Below are 19,902 nucleotides of genomic sequence, written 5' to 3'. Positions count from 1 at the left end.
TTAGTGAAGACAAATGTAGATCCCTTGCAGTCAGAATCAGGTGAATTTATAATGGGGAACAAAGAAATGGCAGACCAATTGAACAAATACTTTGGCTCTGTCTTCACTAAGGAAGACACAAATAACCTTCCGGAAATACAAGGGGACCGAGGGTCTAGCGAGAAGGAGAAACTGAAGGAAATCCTTATTAGTGAGGAAATTGTGTTAGGGAAATTGATGGGATTGAAGGCCGATAAATCCCTAGGGTCTGATAATCTGCATCCCAGAGTACTTAAGGAAGTGGCCCTAGAAATAGTGGATGTATTGGTGGTCATCTTCCAACATTCTATAGACTCTGGATCAGTTCCTATGGATTGGAGGGTAGCTAATGTAACCCCACTTTTTAAAAAAGGAGGTAGAGAAAATAGGCAATTATAAGACCAGTTAGCCTGACAGCGGTAGTGGGGAAAATGTTGGAATCAATTATTAAAGATATAATAGCAGACATTTGGAAAGCAGTGACAGGATCGGTCCAAGTCATCATGGATTTATGAAAGGGAAATCATGCTTGACAAATCTTCTAGAATGTTTTCAGGATGCAACTAATAGAATGGACAAGGGAGAACCAGTGGATGTGGTGTATTTGGACTTTCAAAAGGTTTTTTACAAGGTCCCACACAAGAGATTAGTGTGCAAAATTCGAGCACATGGTATTGGGGGTAATGTAATGACGTGGATAGGGAATTGATTGGCAGACAGGAAGCAAAGAGTAGGAATAAACGCGTCCTTTTCAGAATGGCAGGCAGTGACTAGTAGGGTACCGCAATATTCAGTGCTGGGACCCCAGCTATTTATAATATTCATTAATGATTTAGACGAAGGAATTGAAAGTAGTACCTCCCAGTTTGCAGATGACACTAAGCTGGGTGGCAGTGTGAGCTGTGAGGAGGATGCTAAGAGGCTGCAGGGTGACTTGGACAGTTAGGTGAGTGAGCAAATGCATGGCAGATGCATGTATAATGTAGATAAATGTGCATTAGTGCACTTTGGTGACAAAAATAGGAAAGCAGAATATTATCTGAATGGTGACAGATTAGGAAAAGGGGATAGAAACATAGAAACATAGAAAATAGGTGCCGGAGTAGGCTATTTGGCCCTTCGAGCCTGCACCACCATTCAATAAGATCATGGCTGATCATTCCCCCAGTACCCCTTTCCTGCTTTCTCTTCATACCCCTTGATCCCCTTAGCCGTAAGGGCCATATCTAACTCCCTCTTGAATATATCCAATGAATTGGCATCAACAACACTCTGCGGCAGGGAATTCCACAGGTTAACAACTCTCTGAGCGAAGAAGTTTCTCCCCTCATTGCAGTCCTAAATGGCCTACCCCTTATCCCAAGACTGTGTCCCCTGGTTCTGGACTTCCCCAACATCGGGAACAATCTACCTGCATCTAACCTGTCCCGTCCCGTCAGAATCTTATATGTTTCTATGAGATCCCCTCTCATCCTTCTAAACTCCAATGTATAAAGGCCCAGTCGATCCAGTCTCTCTTCATATGTCAGTCCTGCCAACCGGGAATCAGTCTGGTGAACCTTCGCTGCACTCCCTCAATAGCAAGAATGTCTTTCCTCAGATTAGGAGACCAAAACTGAACACAATATTCCAGGTGAGGCCTCACTAAGGCCCTGTACAACTGCAGTAAGACCTCCCTGCTCCTGTACTCAAATCCCCTAGCTATGAAGGCCAACATACCATTTGCCTTCTTCACCATCTGCTGTACCTGCATGCCAACTTTCAATGACTGATGAACCATGACACCCAGGTCTCATTGCAGCTCCCCTTTTCCTAATCTGCCGCCATTCAGATAATATTCTGCCTTCGTGTTTTTGCCCCCAAAGTGGATAACCTCACATTTATCCACATTATACTGCATCTGCCATGCATTTGCCCCCTCACCTAACCTGTCCAAGTCATCCTGAAGCCTTTTAGCGTCCTCCTCACAGCTCACACCGCCACCCAGCTTAGTGTCATCTGCAAACTTGGAGATATTACACTTAATTCCCTCATCCAAATCATTAATGTATATTATAAATAGCTGGGGTCCCAGCACTGAGCCCTGCGGCACCCCACTAGTCACTGCCTGCCATTCTGAAAAGGACCCATTTATCCCGACTCTCTGCTTCCTGTCTGCCAACCAGTTCTCTATCCACGTCAGTGCACTACCCCCAATACCATGTGCTTTAATTTTGCACACCAATCTCTTGTGTGGGACCTTGTCAAAAGCCTTTTGAAAGTCCAAATACACCACTGGTTCTCCCTTGTCCACTCTACCAGTTACATCCTCAAAAAATTCTAGAAGATTTGTCAAGCAGGATTTCCCTTTCATAAATCCATGCTGACTTGGACCGATCCCGTCACTGCTTTCCAAATGTGCTGCTATTTCATTTTTAATAATTGATTCCAACATTTTCCCCACTATCGATGTCAGGCCAACCGGTCTATAAATACCCGTTTTCTCTCTCCCTCCTCTCTTTAAAAAGTGGTGTTACATTAGCCACCCTCCAGTCCATAGCAACTGATCCAGAGTCGATAGACTGTTGGATATGTTGCTGAATGTATGATCAGTTAACGTAGGTTTTAATTGTACATAACTGAGGAAATAGGATAACTGTAAAAAGGTGAATATATACATTGCAAGAGAATTGTGCATAACCAATTAACGTAGCAGCATATACATTGCGATGTTTACGGCTGTTTAAATTGTAAGCAACTGGGAGAATTGGGGCATGTGAATCGGCATGTGCATGATCGGATCAGCCGTGATTGGATTAAATGGCAGAGCAGGTTCGAGGGGCTCCTTTTTCTTATGTTCTTAAAAATTGGTAAGCTGGAGATTTGAGGTTTTGGATTTTGATTTCAAAGCTGTTATGCAGTAGTGTTGAACTCAGAACGTAGTCATTTTAATCATTTTAATAAAAGTCCATTGCATTGGAAAATCTCAGTGTTCTTACAAGTCTTGATGTTCAAAACCCGCAGGGAAAAAGCCTACACCAACATAGATCGCAGTCAGAATTGAGAAGCCACAGCAGCTGCTGTTCCCTCTGCTGCTGCTAAAATATTACTTTACACTGAATGAAAACTTTACTGATTTGAAGCAGGATGGAAAGGACAAGGAAAATAAACCAAAACACGGGGTACAGGAAAGCAGAGTTCAACCACCGAACTGGATGCGTGCACTTGGAAATTTGGGATCAAAGTGCAGCGCAATGCCCAAGGTTAACAGGAAGTTGACAGTCTGGCATTCAGGTAGCTGCTGCGGCAGATCGCTCACGGCTCAACCAGAAGCTTAAGAGGTTCGAGTAACAGAGAACCAGTTACTCAAACTTGCTCAGCTGGCCAGACTCTGCTAAATCTCAGCCAGATTCCAGAGGGAGTATTATGCAACTGGAGTAATAGAGCAGAAATTTCCCAGTTTATCCTGGCAGCATTGAGACTCCTCGTGGGCAGGTGCTTGGATCAGTCACTCTCTGTGCTCCATTTCCAGGGAAACACAGTGAAGGTAATAAAGGAGGCTAGAGTGAAACGTAAAGGCACAGGCTAAGATTTCTCACTTTAATAGCATCAATTTACATCAGTGATGTTTGTAATAAGGCCCAGACAGAGGTCACTGGCAGCCTGCGTTCCCCTTCACTTCTGGCTCTCAGTAGACTTGTTGCTCCATGCACCTCTGACTCTGCCTCTCTCGATGTGGTTTCAGTACTCTTTGCTCCCCAACAAAAAAGCATAGGGTTGTTACTAAGAGGCAGTTATTGCTGGATTTCTGTAGAAGACCCTATTAATATAATTTAACGAAGGACCCACAAACGTAAAGTGGTCTGCTCGCTCGGTCTGCTCGCTCCACAGATGCTGACTGATCTGTTGAGTGCTTCCAGCATTTTCTGTTTTTTAGTATTAGATTTTCAGCATTTTGTGTTCCTATTCAAACGTAACTATGTATTACAATTATTGGTTCAATAGTTTCCTTCCAATACCATTGGGACATGGAGGGGGATGGGTGCCTGGCCTTCACTTAGCATTACTGAAATCAGCAGCACACTGTTGGTTTATTGATTGTTTGTTGTACCCTTGGCCGAGGTACAGGCAGACTTAATAATGGTTTAATAATGGTTTCTGTGGAGATGTCGATTTTGATTGGCAGTTTTGAGTTTGGTTTCCACGGTTTTCTTTTTTTCTTTGAGGCTCTGAGCAGTTTCTCACCACTCAAGAAATAAACAACCATTTAAGGTTGCGCTTTATGTTGACATGTAGCTCACGGAGAAGCACCCTGTTGTTCTGAGATATTGTGAAGTACAGTAAAGTTTGCACTGAGTATTGTTCATTTATTTGGTCCATGTTGAACAAGTCATCTGTTGCCTTAGGTCAAGTCTCATTCTAATAAGAATGTATATTCAGTCTGTTGACCAAAGGAGTCAGGCATGGCTCAGTGGCAGAACTCTTGCCTTGGAGTCAGAAGGTTGTGGGTTGTGGGTTCAAGCTCCACTTCAGAGACTTGAGCACATAATCTAGTACTGAGGGAACACTGCACTGTTGGAGGTGCTGTCTTTCGGATGAAACTTTAAACTGAGGCCCCGTCTGCCCTCTCACGTGGGTGTAAAAGATCCCATGGCATATTTCAAGAAAAGCTGGGGAGTTCTCCAAGTGTCCTGGCCAATATTTGTCCCTCAGATAATGTGATAATTTATCTCATTGCTGTTTGAGGGATCTCACAAATTGCTCTACATTACAACAGTGACTACACTTTAAAAGTACTTCATTGGCTATGAAGTGCTTTGGGATGTTCTGAAAGCCGCTATATAAAAAGAAAGAACTTGCATTTATAAAGCACCTTTCATTACCTCAGGACGTCTCAAAGTGCTTTACAGCCAATAAAGTACTTCTGAAGTGTAGTCATTGTTGTAGTTTAGGAATAGAAACATAGAAAATAGGTGCAGGAGTAGGCCATTCGGCTCTTCGAGCCTGCACCACCATTCAATGAGTTCATGGCTGAACATGCAACTTCAGTACCCCATTCCTGCTTTCTCACCATACCCCTTGATCTCCCTAGTAGTAAAGACTACATCGAACTCCTTTTTGAATATATTTAGTGAATTGGCCTCAACAACTTTCTGTGGTAGAGAATTCCACAGGTTCACCACTCTCTGGGTGAAGAAGTTTCTCCTCATCTTGGTCCTAAATGGCTTACCCCTTATCCTTAGACTGTGACCCCTGGTTCTGGACTTCCCCAACATTGGGAACATTCTTCCTGCATCTAACCTGTCTAAACCCGTCAGAATTTTAAACGTTTCTATGAGATCCCCTCTCATTCTCCTGAACTCCAGTGAATACAAGCCTAGTTGATCCAGTCTTTCTTGATATGTCAGTCCCGCCATCCCGGGAATCAGTCTGGTGAACGTTCGCGGCACTCCATCAATAGCAAGAATCTCCTTCCTCAAGTTAGGAGACCAAAACTGTAAACAAAACTCCAGGTGTGGCCTCACCAAGGCTCTGTACAACTGTAGTAAGACCTCCCTGCCCCTGTACTCAAATCCCCTCGCTATGAAGGCCAACATGCCATTTGCCTTCTTAACCGTCTGCTGCACCTGCATGCCAACTTTCAATGACTGATGTACCATGACACCCAGGTCTCGTTGCAGCTCCCCTTTTCCTAATCTGCCGCCATTCAGATAATATTCTGCCTTCGTGTTTTTGCCCCCAAAGTGGATAACCTCACATTTATCCACATTATACTGCATCTGCCATGCATTTGCCCCCTCACCTAACCTATCCACGTCACTCTGCAGCCTCATAGCATCCTCCTCGCTGCTCACACTGCCACTCAACTTAGTGCTATCCGCAAATTTGGAGATACTACATTTAATCCCCTCGTCTAAATCATTAATATACAGTGTAAACAGCTGGGGCTCCAGCACAGAACCTTGCGGTACCCCACTAGTCACTGCCTGCCATTCTGAAAAGTACCCATTTACTCCTACTCTTTGCTTCCTGTCTGATAACCAGTTCTCAATCCACGTCAGCACACTAATCCCCAATCCCATGTGCTTTAACTTTGCACATTAATCTCTTGTGTGGGACCTTGTCGAAAGCCTTCTGAAAGTCCAAATACACCACATCAACTGGTTCTCCCTTGTCCACTCTACTGGAAACATCCTCAAAAAATTCCAGAAGATTTGTCAAGCATGATTTCCCTTTCACAAATCCATGCTGACTTGGACCTATCATGTCACCTCTTTCCAAATGCGCTGCAATGACATCCTTAATAATTGATTCCATCATTTTACCCACTACCGATGTCAGGCTGACCGGTCTATAATTCCCAGTTTTCTCTCTCCCTCCTTTTTTAAAAAGTGGGGTTACATTGGCTACCCTCCACTCCATAGGAACTGATCCAGAGTCTATGGAATGTTGGAAAATGACATCCGCTATTTCCAAGGCCACCTCCTTAAGTACTCTGGGATGCAGACCATCAGGCCCTGGGGATTTATCGGCCTTCAATCCCATCAATTCCCCAACACAATTTCCTGACTAATAAGGATTTCCCTCAGTTCCTCCTTCTTACTAGACCCTCTGACCCCTTTTATATCCGGAAGGTTGTTTGTGTCCTCCTTAGTGAATACCGAACCAAAGTACTTGTTCAATTGGTCTGCCATTTCTTTGTTCCCCGTTATGACTTCCCCTGATTCTGACTGCAGGGGACCTACGTTTATCTTTACTAACCTTTTTCTCTTTACATATCTATAGAAGCTTTTGCAGTCCATTTTAACGTTCCCTGCCAGCTTCCTCTCGTACTCTATTTTCCCTGCCCTAATCAAACGCTTTGTCCTTCTCTGCTGAGTTCTAAATTTCTCCCAGTCCCCTGGTTCGCTGCTATTTCTGGCCAATTTGTATGCCACTTCCTTGACTTTAATATTATCCCTGATTTCCCTTGATAGCCACGGTTGAGCCACCTTCCCTTTTTTATTTTTATGCCAATTGTATAGGAATGTACAATTGTTGTAGTTCATCCATGCGGTCTCTAAATGTGTGCTATTTCTTTCTGTCAAAGATGGAGAGAATCATGTGGTAGTACATGGTATTTTCCAATAAGTCGGCATAGTGTGCCAAAGAATCTCTGTTCATTCATGGGATCTCGCTATCATTTGTCTAGATACTGGGTAAGTGAAGGCACACTTTGAATTGTACGGGATTCAAGATCTGCTTACAGGCGTGGTCAGTGACGCGTTTAAAAAAAAATTCGATCCTGGGCTGTCAAGGCCAGCATTTACTGCCCATCCCCAATTGCCCTCGAGAAGGTGGTGGCCCTTCTTGAACCACTGCAGTCGGTGTGGAGGAGGTACTCCCATAGTGCTGTTAGGGAGGGAGCTCAAGTGGAACACAGTTGCATGCCTGTATCACTCAGTGGGTCCAGACAGCAGTCCTCAAGCAAAGTTGGAATTGAGGCCCTTGACAAACAGTGAGTAACATTGCCTTATGTGCTGCACAAAACAGGAGATTGGTGATTGAGGTATTGAGCACCAGAGAGATACAGATAAAGTCAAATATTTCTCAGTGTTATTGGTCAATGTGCTATGAAGCATATTGATGTTAATGTGAAACAGAAACACGAGAACATGTCCCACTAAATTAACTCTCTGGAAATAGTCAATTTTAGCTTTAATACTCCAAGGTGGTTATTAGTAATTTAATTTCCTTTTCATTAACTGTTATCTGCAAGACAATATACTACCAGCCCTGACCTCTTCATGTGAGCAAATGTTTAAATCTAGTCTGATTAATTCAGCTGTTTAAGAAAAAAAGAGAATAGGGGGAAGTGGAGAAATGGCTTGGCTTTTAGCTATCAAAAGGAATGAGGCTTGATGTTGATAGTGATGGAATTTCTAATGCTGCAAATTGATTGAACGCTGCAATTACATCTCGCAGTAACTCAAGGAAATGGGATCGTCCCTCTCGGCCAAACACTTCTCTTTATTTAAAGCAATCCAATTTGCAAGGATAATTATATATTAGCGTTTCATCTGCAATCGGAAATGAACACGGGGATAGAGCAAGCCAAGTGCGAGCACGTTATTGCTGCAAATTACTTGGTATCTGTCTCCTTTCCCATAAAGATAAAATTGGGCAATCAATTAGAAGCAGGGAGGGTTGCAGTACAAAAGAGCGATGCTTCCCCCTACTGGAGGCTTGCTGTCGCTGCTTGTTATTGGTCAGCAGCTTCCCAAGATGAACAAGCATTCTCTCAATTACTGATTCTTGCCGCATTTTATCTCATATCAACACAGTAACCCCCTTCCTCCCAACAATGGAATCATTCTTAGACAAAATGAATATAAGGGCACTTTAAAGAATTTCTCCAATACAAGACTATCCATGTGACAGAGTGCAGATGCGTTCATTTTGGCAAAACATTCAGTAAATTTGAAGAATTCTACCCAGAATAATTTAAAATGTTTCAGGAACACAAGCCTGCTTTTCCGAGTTTAATATATAAAAATTACTTATGGTATTCGTTAATATGTGATTTATAGGATGATGTCCATGCGTTGTTAAATGTAATTGAAGTGCCCAGAAAATATAAATGTTATTTATCTATACTGCACAAGGTCCTTTATCGCACTGTAATTCATAAAATGAATGCAGCAACTATGAGAATATTACGATGTTTTGTAGTGCATTTTTTTCTATATAACCGAGTGCCTTGCTAGGTCACTTCAGAATCAACCAAGTAGTGTGGATGAGTTGTGTACAGGCCGGACCAGGGAGGGGAGGGATGGCAGGTTTCCTTCTCTGAAGGACCCAGTCCCACTTTTTAAAAAATATAATAATGAGGCACCTTTCACGGTCATTTCTGATGCCAGCTCCAGATCATCAAATTTATTGAATTCATTTCCACAAATTTAACTCATGAACTCTGGGTTATATAACCAGTATGAATGCCCCCAAAAAAGGCAGCTCATCAATACCTTTTCATACCAATAAGGGATTATGGGATGGGTAATAAATGTGGCATTGCCAACATCACCCACATCTTGAAAACAGAAAAAACCTCAAGACGCTTTATATTATTGTCTGTATAGTCAACTTCCCCAGTGCAATCGGCAAACGAATAGATAAATCAATACTTCTGATCAATGATGAATACAAATTCTTATCCAGTAACAGAGGTATATAGCTTGAGTCAAATCTCCTAATGGAATAATCTAATCATTGAAAGAATCTGTTCTCAATGTGGCACAAGTGCTAATCCAACTGTTATTGTGGAAGATGCTGCATGTATCCAACAGGAAGAAATCTCCTGCTTCTACACACACAAATCATCCTCTGAAAATAGGATATCAGACAAGGGTGATACAGAGCCTCTGAGCCCAAATACCTTCTAAAAATAAACCCAGATCTTTACAAACACAGCAAGTTTAAATGTACTGGGATATCACTGGGACATAAGTGGTGAATGTAGCATGCTTGGGAGGAACAGGTGACTTTGGACCTGTGGTTCCCAAAGCTCCCCACCATCATGTCTGAGTCTGTTGTAGACTAATTGATCGAGATTGATTGCTATGATTAATCAACCACTCCATTATCATTGTATCATGTCACTACACCAGGATGGTGGAAGGCGAATTAGATGGATTGTGGCCTTTTCTCGTCTCGCAATTCCCATGTTCCGATCATGTCTGATTCTGTCCACCCACATGCATCTCCAGCAGTGGTCGCTAGATAGTCATCTGGAGCAGGAGTCCTGCCCACGATCCTCTTCCCTGGCCCGCAAGTGCCAAGGCCAACTCTATCACGGCCTCATGCTACCCCAACTTAGATTAATAAGTGTGACTGAGGCCCAGTGAATTACAGCATCAAATTGCCTTTAAGATATAGATGGGATTCCATCTTTTTTAAACTAAAATCCACATCACTGTAGCCTATTGAATGGTTACTCTTAAACTGAACATGGAAACTGCAACCACTCATTAGTAAAGCTCTCATTCAGCACATTATATCTATAGTATGTCCAATACAGGTGTAGTAAGGGATGCACCTCATTTCAACTTGCATTCAGTTGCTGGACGGATTTTTCACATTTTTTCCCCCATCAATTAATAATTAAAAGGCATACAGGGAACTTTCCAAAATCATCAAGCACTATCACTGACAAGAAATACTCCCAGTTCACATCACATTCGAATTGGGAAGTAAAATTTTTTTTATATTAATGGCACTTGTGCAATTCACCACTGTGCCGTTCCACAGATCCATGTTCACATTTATATCACAGCCAACCTATGGGAGAGACCCTCAGTCGGGTATCAGTTCCCTACCTTGCTTTGTAGTGCCGTGCAGCCCTGATGTTGGCAGCCTCCGCAGTCTGTGTTTGCTGATTTGCAAGAGTCCTTTCCCAGGCGTCCTTTTCAGAGTTGGGGAGGGTTTACCATGCACAGGGCTCTTCTTGATGAGCAAGTACCGACTTTTTACCATCGGCGGTCCACTAAGGCTGGTCCTCCTCTCAGTCGGTGAGCTTGCAAAAAGAAATGGCACAACCGTAAATGCTTTGAAGAGTAGGCGTGCAGCATCGTCCATTAGACACCCTTCCTTCACCTCTCTGTACAAAGTTCCAATCCAGCCTGGACTGTAAACCTCTCCTCTCCTACTGCAAGACCTTTCAGCAGTCTCACCCATTTCTTGGAAGACATAAGTTGCCTACAATTCAGTGTAAATCTGGAGGTACAACAGTGCAGCCAGAGACAAAGGTAATGTATCTCACTAAGCAGAGGTCAAAAGAAAAAAAAATGCAAATGCTTAAAATCTGAAATAGAATCTGAAAAACAGACAAAATATTAGGGACAAACAACAATCAGTCAGCATCCAGAAGATGATTGCTCAAGCGTCATTCAGATGCTGACTGTACATTGCCAGCAATGTATGGTTTAAGATACTATTCAATCTCTAATGGCAATGTACACAAGGAGCCAAGTAAAATCTTTAGGTGAAGCGAGATTAGAAGGCAGGGGACCAGGGCGTGCAGACAAATTCAGTCCTCATTTAAAAATTACACATTGTCACTTCACGTTCCTATCTTTGTAACCTCCTGCACCCCAAGAACTCTGTGTTCCTCCAAGTCCCCTCTTGTGCATCCTTACTCCCTTCACCCCAGCATTGGCGACCGTGCCTTTAGCCGTCTCGGCCTTAAGCTCTGGAATTCCCTCCCTAAACCTCTCCACTCCTTAAAGGAGGACTTTTTATTATGTTAAAGGCACTATATAAATGCAAATTGTTGTAATACTTTCATCTCTGCTGCATCATCACTGACTGCAACACCCTCCAACAGAATAAACCAGACCATTTGCAATCTTACAAATCTGTTTGACCGGGAGCTGATTGGAGCTCTAAACCCCACATCCTTTCCATCAGCAAGACTACTTATTTCCAACTCCACAATTTCTTTTGCCTCCAGCCATGTTCAGCTTCTCTGATACGTTAACCACTAGCCACATGCAGCTCACCGGGATTGCAGATGTGGCTAATTGCATTTTTGATTAGTGAACAAAATTGAGTAATAGACACCATCCTTGGGCATGTGATCTCAATATTTTTATGTTTATGCATGTGTACTTTAACCTTTTTATGTGTGTGTTGGTAAAATGGTAAAATAAAAAGCAGTGTATGTGGTCTTTCTTGAATGTTGGTAGATGTTTGTTCAGTAAATATAAACGTGAAGTACATTGCCCTGCAAGGCGTTTATTGCTAAAATTAATGCATGCAGCTAAAACAATGTCTTCATAGCCACATCTGTGATTAGTGAGTGATTTCTATTGGACAACACTGGGCTATGAAGTGTCAAAATCACCAAAGATGAAACAGGCAAAGGCGCTTAGGAGACTGCTCTTAATATTTCAAATTAATACAAAGCAGCTATTGACAAAACAAACAAAATACTGAACAGTATCAGGAGCATAACTTCATAGAAACATAGAAATTTACAACGCAGAAAGAGGCCATTTCGGCCCAACATGTCCACGCCGGCCGACAAAGAGCCGCACGGCCCTTGGTCAGCAGCCCTGAAGGTTACCTATGAACAATGACAGAAAGGCAAAGAGCACCCAGCCCAACCAGTCCACCTACACAACTGCGACACCCCTTATTACTGAAACATTCGACACTCCATCCCAACCGGAGCTATGTGATCTCCCGGAAGAGGCAAAAACCAGACAAAAACCCAGGCCAATTTAGGGAGAAAAAAAATCTGGGAAAATTCTTCTCCGACCCATCCGGGCGATCGAAATTAGTCCAGGAGATCACCCTGGCTGTATTCAATTTCCTGCAGTACTTACCATTAATACTGTGTCGGCCAACAAAACGTCATCCAGTCTAATCCCAATTACCAGCTCTAGGTCCATAACCCTGCAGGTTATGGCACTTTAAGTGCCCATCCAACCATCTCTTAAAAGTGGTGAGGGTTTCTGCATCCAACACTCTTCCAGGCAGCGAGTTCAAGATCCCACAACCCTCTGCATAAAGCCCCCCTCAAATCCCCTCTAAACCTTCCAACAACCACCTGAAAACTATGCCCCCTCGTAATAGACCCCTCCACCAATGGAAATAGACCCTTACTATCCACTATGTCCAGGCCCCTCAATGAGGTCTCCTCTCAACCTCCTCTGTTCCAATGAGAACAAACCCAGCCTATCCAATCTGTCCTCATAACTAAGATTCTCCATTCCAGGCAGCATCCTAGTAAATCTCCTCTGCACCCTCTCTAGTGCAATCACGTCCTTCCTATAATACGGCGACCAGAACTGCATGCAGTACTCCAGCTGTGACCCAACCAAAGTATTATACAATTTAAGTATAACCTCCCTGCTCTTACATTCTATGCCTCAGCCAATAAAGGCAAGCATTCCGAATGCCTTCTTAACCACCTTATTCACCTGGCCTGGTACTTTCAGGGATCTATGGACAAGCACTCCCTTTGTTCATCTACACTATTAAGTGGCCTACCGCTTAATGTGTATACCCTTTCCTTATCAGCCCTCCCAAAGTGCATCACCTCACACTTCTCTGAATTAAATTCCATTTGCCATTGCTCTGCCCACCTGACCAGTAGATTAATATCCTTCTGCAGCCCATGACTTTTTTCTTCTTTATCAACCACACAGCCAATTTTAGTGTTGTGTGCAAACTCCCTGTACTCAAATCTAAATCGTTGATATATACCACAAAAAGCAAGGGACCCAGCACTGAGCCCTGCGGAACCCCACTGAAAACATCCTTCCAGTCACAAAAACATCCATCAACCATTACCCTTTGCTTTAAATGTTAACTTGGCTTAAGGCAGTATCCTCGCCTCCAAGTCAGGAGGACATCGGTTCAAGTTCCAGTCTAGGACTTGAGCACATAATCTAGGCTGACCATTCATTGCTGTACTGAGAGCGCTGCAATGTTAGGGAGGTCTGCTTTTTGATGAGATGTTACACTGAGGCCGTTCGCTTATTCAGGTGTATACAAAACAACCCATTGCACATTTTTTGAAGAAGAGTATGAAGTTCTCCCAGTGTCCTGACCAACATTCATCCCTCAAACAACACCAGTAAAAAGAGATCAACTTTCATTTTTGGCACTTTGCTGTGTACAAATTTGCAGCTGTGTTTCCCTACATAGCAAAGATGACTCCACTGAATAGTATTTTATTGGCTGTCCTGAATACGTGAAAGATGCTATAAAAATGCAAGTTTCTTTTTTATATAGCCAAACCAGTACAGTACAAGCTGAAGAAATTAATGCAAAGAATACACAATGTTCTGGTCAGGCCTTATTCCAGTCTGGTCACTGAACATGAGGGAAGCATTAAAGGTTGCGGCAGCAGAGCCACAAGATTAATACAGGTACAATATCTGAAATCTGGAAACCTTGGGACTGAATCCCCGCCGGATTTTGGACCTCGCCGCAGACCGAATTTCGGGTTTTGACGGATTTCGGACCTCGCCGCCCGCCGAAATGTCCGGTTTTCGGAATTCCTATACCGAGTACCTAGAATCAGCACAACAGGACGGGTTTTGATAGAATAGAACAGAAGAAAGGTTGTTCCCTCTGGTGAGTGGGTCAATAACCAGTGGTCATAGATTTAAAACTTTTGGCAAAAGATCTAGAGGAGAAATTAGATTTTTTTCCCACTCAGCTGTCAGGATCTGGAAACCTAACTGACAAGTTGGTGGAAGCTGATTCCATCAACAATTTTAAAAAGGGAGTTGGACAGGTACTTGAGGATGAGGAGCTTACAGGGACAAAAAGCAGGGGTGTGGGACTAAGCACGACTGCTCTGCCAAAGAGCCAGCAAAGGAATGATGGGCCGAATGGCCTCCTTCTGTGCTGTACATTTCTATGATTATAACATGAACTCAGAAAATATTGGAGAATCCTGGGTACTTAGGCTTTTAAAAGAAACTTAGAAGTATGTATGCAAACAGCAGCAAAAGAAAAATCCAAAATATGCCCTCAATTTAAAAGGGTTAGAAATTTAGATTATGACAAAACAAACTTAGGTCTGAGCTCAGGACGTACACCTGGAATTAACTTTTGAGTGAGATAGGGGAGACAAATATTCTCGAACCATTTAAGAAAAGTTGTTGTGTTGGGACGTGGGAAAATACTGTAGGTTCATTCTGTACGGATAAGCCAAGATAAGCCAACTAGCCTTCCTAATTCATGGCTATCTTGTGAGATAGATTGTGCTACTACAGTCCTTCAATAACTCATTGCTAACCTCTAGTGGTAATAAACTGGTACTGCAGGATTGCTGTATCAGTCCCACCCACCCTTTCCCTCAACGACTATCTGTCCCACCTGTGACAGAATCTGTGGCTCTCGTATTGGACTGTTCAGCCACCAAAGAACTCACTTCAGGAATGGAAGCAAGTCTTCCTCGATTCCGAGGGACTGCCTATGATGATAAGAGATCCCTGTAAGATGCCTGAAAACATCGGATTTATTTAAACATTTACTTTTTGTTGTGTGTGTGTGTGTGTGTGTGTGTGTGTGTGTGTGGTGGTGCTGGTGGTGGTGGGGTGGGGGGGGGGGAAAGAGAGGAGCAGATACCACTTAAGAAGAATTCTTACCTATTATTTAAAGCAAATTATGGGTTCAATTTTCCGGGGTCATTTGAGCCGTTTTTTTGTCGCACGCTGTTATTTTTGGCCTAAGTATTTAAATCAAAGTTTCCCCCAGGAATCTGCGCCGGCTTAACGGAGTTATTTTTTACGTTAGGTTTTTTTGACATCATGTTCCCTCATGTCTGTGCCAATTTTGATCATTTTTCAGTTTGCCCCCCCCCAAATTTCTGCTAGGTCGTATTTGGCCACTCTCAAAAATCCCTCTGGTGAGTTAACAGAAAGCAGCGTACATTGAGAAATCAGCACAGAAAGACACCATTGTTTTTCATCGAAGTTTTTGGAGGGAGTCAACAACACTTTAAATATCCATAATAAAGATGACATTTTTTTTTAAACCTTTCAACGGATTACATGGAAGTTTAATGGATTCTGAAGTTTTCTTTTCTTACTCACATGTCACCACCGAAAATCTGCAAACAGGGCTGGAGAGTCGCAGCGTTGGCTGGCAGAGTTGGCCCCGCGCCTGCACACAGGGGCTCCGCTGCTAAACAAGCCCGATGGGGGGGGGGGGGGGGGGTGGTGGGGTGGAGGGGTGCGGGGTGGTCGAAAGATTGCACTCAGCAGCAAATGAGCCCGGGGGAGAGAAGTCACAAGACTGCTGAGACCTGGGTGTGGTCCATACAGACCTTGGGGAGAGACAACAAAGAACCTGTCCTGCCTGCCTTCCTGTCGTTCTGAGCTTCTTACAAAGGTAAAATTTAACCATGGGGGCAATACTGACAATGGCATAGCTTGTGCGAGCGTTCTGCATCATGGTGCTACGGAGGAGACAAATGATTCGACGTCATCGCATGAGGAACCTCGGAGCCCATAGAGTGCTGGGCTGGAGACCTTACCCACCTCGGGTATATCAAGACAGGCGTTCGTACCTGAGTGACGCAGACTGTGTCAGAAGGCTGCGTTTCTGCAAAGAAGCTGTAACTGAGATCTGTGAGTTGGTCAAAGCAGACCTGCAACCTAGAAGCGTTAGAAGGACTTCTTTGTCAGTTGACGTGAAGGTTACAACTATACTTTCATTCTATGCCTCTGGATCATTTCAAGCTACAACTGAGGATGTGTGCGCCATTTCTCAACATGCAACACATATCTGCATTCGGCAGGTGACAGCTGCACTATATGCCCGGAGGAATTACTACATAAAGTTCCCCATGACCGCCCAGGCAATGCGTGACGGGGCTGTAGGCTTCTCCAGGATTGCTGGCTTCCCAAACGTACAGGGCTGCATTGATTGAACCCACATCGCCTTGCGAGCACCTTTGGAAGATTCTGAGATGTACAGGAACAGTAAAGGATTCCACTCCATTAATGTACAGCTCATGTGTGACGACATGCATCGCATCATGTCAGTCGATGCAAGATACCCTGGGAGCACCCATGATGCATTCAACCTACACGAGAGTGTGATATATCTGCCATGTTTCCGCAGCAGCCAGAAGGGCAGAGCTGGCTATTGGGAGACAAAGGGTACGGCCTCGCCACCTGGCTCATGATGCCCCTACGTGTAACCTGAACCGAAGCTGACCAGGAATAACACATGTCATACATCGACAACCTCGGTTGTTGAGCTGCAGTTCGCGGACGACGCCTGCGTCTGCGCACATTCTGAAGCTGATCTCCAGGATATAGTCAATGTATTCATTGAGGCATATGAAAGCATGGGCCTTACGCTTTAACCTTCCGTAAGACAAAGGTCCTCCGCCAGCCTGTCCCCGCCGCACAACACTGCCCTCCAATCATCAAGATTCACGGCGCAGCCCTCGACAATGTGGACCATTTCCCATATCTCGGGAGCCTCTTATCAACAAAGGCAGACATTGATGCGGAGATTCAACATCGCCTCCAGTGCGTCAGTGCAGCCTTCGGCCGTCTGGGGAAAAGAGTGTTTGTAAACCTGGCCCTCAAATCCACCACCAAGCTCATGGTCTACAGGGCTGTAGTAATACCCGCCCTCCTGTATGGATCTGAGACATGGACGTTGTATAGAAGGCACCTCAAGTCACTGGAGATATATCACCAACGATGTCTCCGTAAGATCCTGCAAATCCCCTGGGAGGACAGGCACACCAATGTCAGTGCCCTCGTCCAGGCTAACTTCCCCAGTATTGAAGCACTGACCACACTTGATCAGCTTCGCTGGGCAGGCCCCATAGTTCGCAGCCAGATACAAGACTCCCTAAGCAAATGCTTTATGCGGAGCTCCTTCATGGTAAACGAGCCAAAAGTGGGCGGCGGAAACGTTACAAGGACACCCTCAAAGCCTCCCTGACACCTGGGAGACCCTGGCCAAAGACCGCCCAAGGTGGAGAAAGTGCATCCGGAAGGGTGTTGAGTTTTCGAGTCTCAATGCAAGAGCGTGAAGAGGTCAAGCGCAGACAGCGGAAGGAGCGCATGGCAAACCAGCCCTACCCTCGACGAATGTCTGTCCCACCTGTGACAGGGTCTGTGGCTTTGTATTGGACTGCTTAGCCACCAGAGAACTCACTTTGGGAGCAGAAGCAAGTCTTCCTCGATTTCGAGGGACTGCCTATGATGATGATTGCGAATCGCAGCATCATAGAGAGGACCATTGGCATCTTGAAACAGAGTTTCCGATGCCTGGTCCATTCCGGAAGCTACTTGCTATACATTCCTGAGATTGTCGGTCAGTTCACTGTTGTGTGCTGTATGCTGCATAACTTAGCCAACATGAGGCAGCAGCAGCTGGTAGTAGAAGACCCATCTGAGGCGAGAATGGCTGATGATGATAACGAGTACGAGGAAGCCATGCAAGTACCTGAACCCGGAGCACGATGGTGGAGGAGGGCTGGCCATCGTGCACCTTTTAACGATTGCTCGAGCCGTGCGCCAGCAGCTCATCTGTGAACGCTTTGCTGCCTGACGGCTCAGCGGCAACTATTCCACATGGATCATGTTTACTGTTTTGACCTGTTCCGTAATGTTGTGTTAATGGAACAAATGATGGAAATGATTCTTGATTGCTTCAAAAGTTGTTAATAATGGAATAATGTAAATGATTCAGTTTTAATATAAAATATATTTTATTCAAAAATTAACAGTTCTTTGTACTTAACTTTAATAAAATTAATTTTGTATCAAACTTTAAAGTTTTCAGTTACGAACATTTCAAAACTTTAAGATCACTTACTAACTTTTAAACTTGTAAATTTACATAACTTACAAAAAACTTTTAATTTGAGAACAGTAACAACAACAGCAGCAAAGAAAGGCTGCACCCATCTCTCCTCCACCTTATTCCAAGACCGCCTGCCGCGCTTGTTCTTGGTGACTCTACCAGCCCTGCCCTCAGGCGTTGGCGTAGTGTTTCTGGGGTCGGTACCAAGCTTATTCTTTCTAAGATCTCGGGTAGTGCACACCTATTGGGGGGGGGGGGGGGCAGGTGGCAATGTGGAAGGCCCGGCTTGGGGACCTTCAGAAGCAGGTGTGTGAGTGGCAGTTGATTCGGTCAATGGGCGCGGGGTCTGGGCGTGTTCCCTTATTGCAGCAGCTAACTCCAATATGCCGTTCCTCATGCGCCCAGAGTGTCTCAACGACCTGCAACATTCCCTCCCTCAAGTTCACTGATAGTGTTTGCACCATCGCTGACATTCCCTCCCTGATGTTCACTAACAGCGCATCAGCACCTGTGACAGTCCCTCCTTCATGGTTTCAGCTGACTGAAATATTCTCTCACTCATGGTCCCAGACATCGTTCCCATTTCTTGTAAGATTGCTGTTATTTCTCCCGACAGTCCCGCTACCTCATCACCCACCTCACTGATGGTGTCCAGGAATGATCGCATAAGGTCAATGCTCTCCACACACATTGCCATCATCTGAACCACATCTGTTAGATCCTGCACCTCAGAAAGCACTGTAGAACTCTCCTTTCCATCCTCACCCTGGGTGTGCCTCGCTGCACCCCACCATTGGGACCCGCAGCCTCGGAAGGTGGGGCCCTGGGTGTGCCTCGCTGCACCCCACCATTGGGACCCGCAGCCTCGGAAGGTGGGGCCTTGGGTGTGCCTCGCTGCACCCCACCACTGGAACCAGCAGATTCGGACGGTAGGAAACCATGGAATGTCCCACCAATACTCAAAACACTAGTCATGGAAGGGGCTGGCACCTCAATGGGCGGCACCTGCACCTCCTCCAAAGTCAGTAAAACAGTGGGGGCTTCATCCATCTCCATCCCCTCCCCCTCACCCCTATGCTCTTGGTCTGGAGGGCGAGATTGGAAGATGTTCTCCTCGTCAGGGTTGGCCTCAAGTTCTGCAAAATATAACAGAACACAGATAAATGGTTAGCAGCAGAGGAGGGGGCAGGGTGGGTGGCATGAGTAGGCTCACATAGCGCAGGCAGCAGGCTGATTTGAAGGACCATGATGAATGATGGCACACTGCATCAACGAAAGCGTAGCTGATGGAGCCATCCCCATGAACCGAAGCATGGCTAGCCCGCGCAGTACTTAATATTTAGCAAAGCCAGACTGTGGAATTTGCAGGACTTACCCACTCCCTCGAATATGGGCCCAGCTTGTGCAGTGGAGGTTACTTTTCTCCAGGCAGGACCCATCAAAGCATCGACCCTCTCTTCCAAAGGTGTCAGTGGCTGCAGATTTGCCGGGCCTCCTCCTGTTCGAGTTCTTTCCTTTTTGTTATGTGCCATCTTCCTCTGCAAAGATGAGAAGGCAACTTTTTAAGAGAGT

At 44.7% G+C, this 19,902-nt stretch overlaps 1 protein-coding gene across 2 annotated transcripts in view; it reads right to left on the bottom strand.

The window, feature by feature from the left end:
* The window catches only part of zc3h3 (zinc finger CCCH-type containing 3), a 345,175-nt gene that overhangs the window by 306,901 nt on the left and 18,372 nt on the right, over positions 1-19,902 (bottom strand). For both annotated transcript variants that reach the window (XM_070895144.1, XM_070895151.1), the window contains exon 3: positions 10,353-10,549. In XM_070895144.1, coding sequence (XP_070751245.1) covers positions 10,353-10,549 — 197 coding nt within the window. The remainder of the gene's footprint in view (positions 1-10,352; positions 10,550-19,902) is intronic.

This window comes from Pristiophorus japonicus, chromosome 1 (assembly GCF_044704955.1).
Source record: "Pristiophorus japonicus isolate sPriJap1 chromosome 1, sPriJap1.hap1, whole genome shotgun sequence".
Taxonomy (NCBI): domain Eukaryota; kingdom Metazoa; phylum Chordata; class Chondrichthyes; family Pristiophoridae; genus Pristiophorus; species Pristiophorus japonicus.
This window is presented reverse-complemented; position numbering and strand designations above follow the sequence as displayed.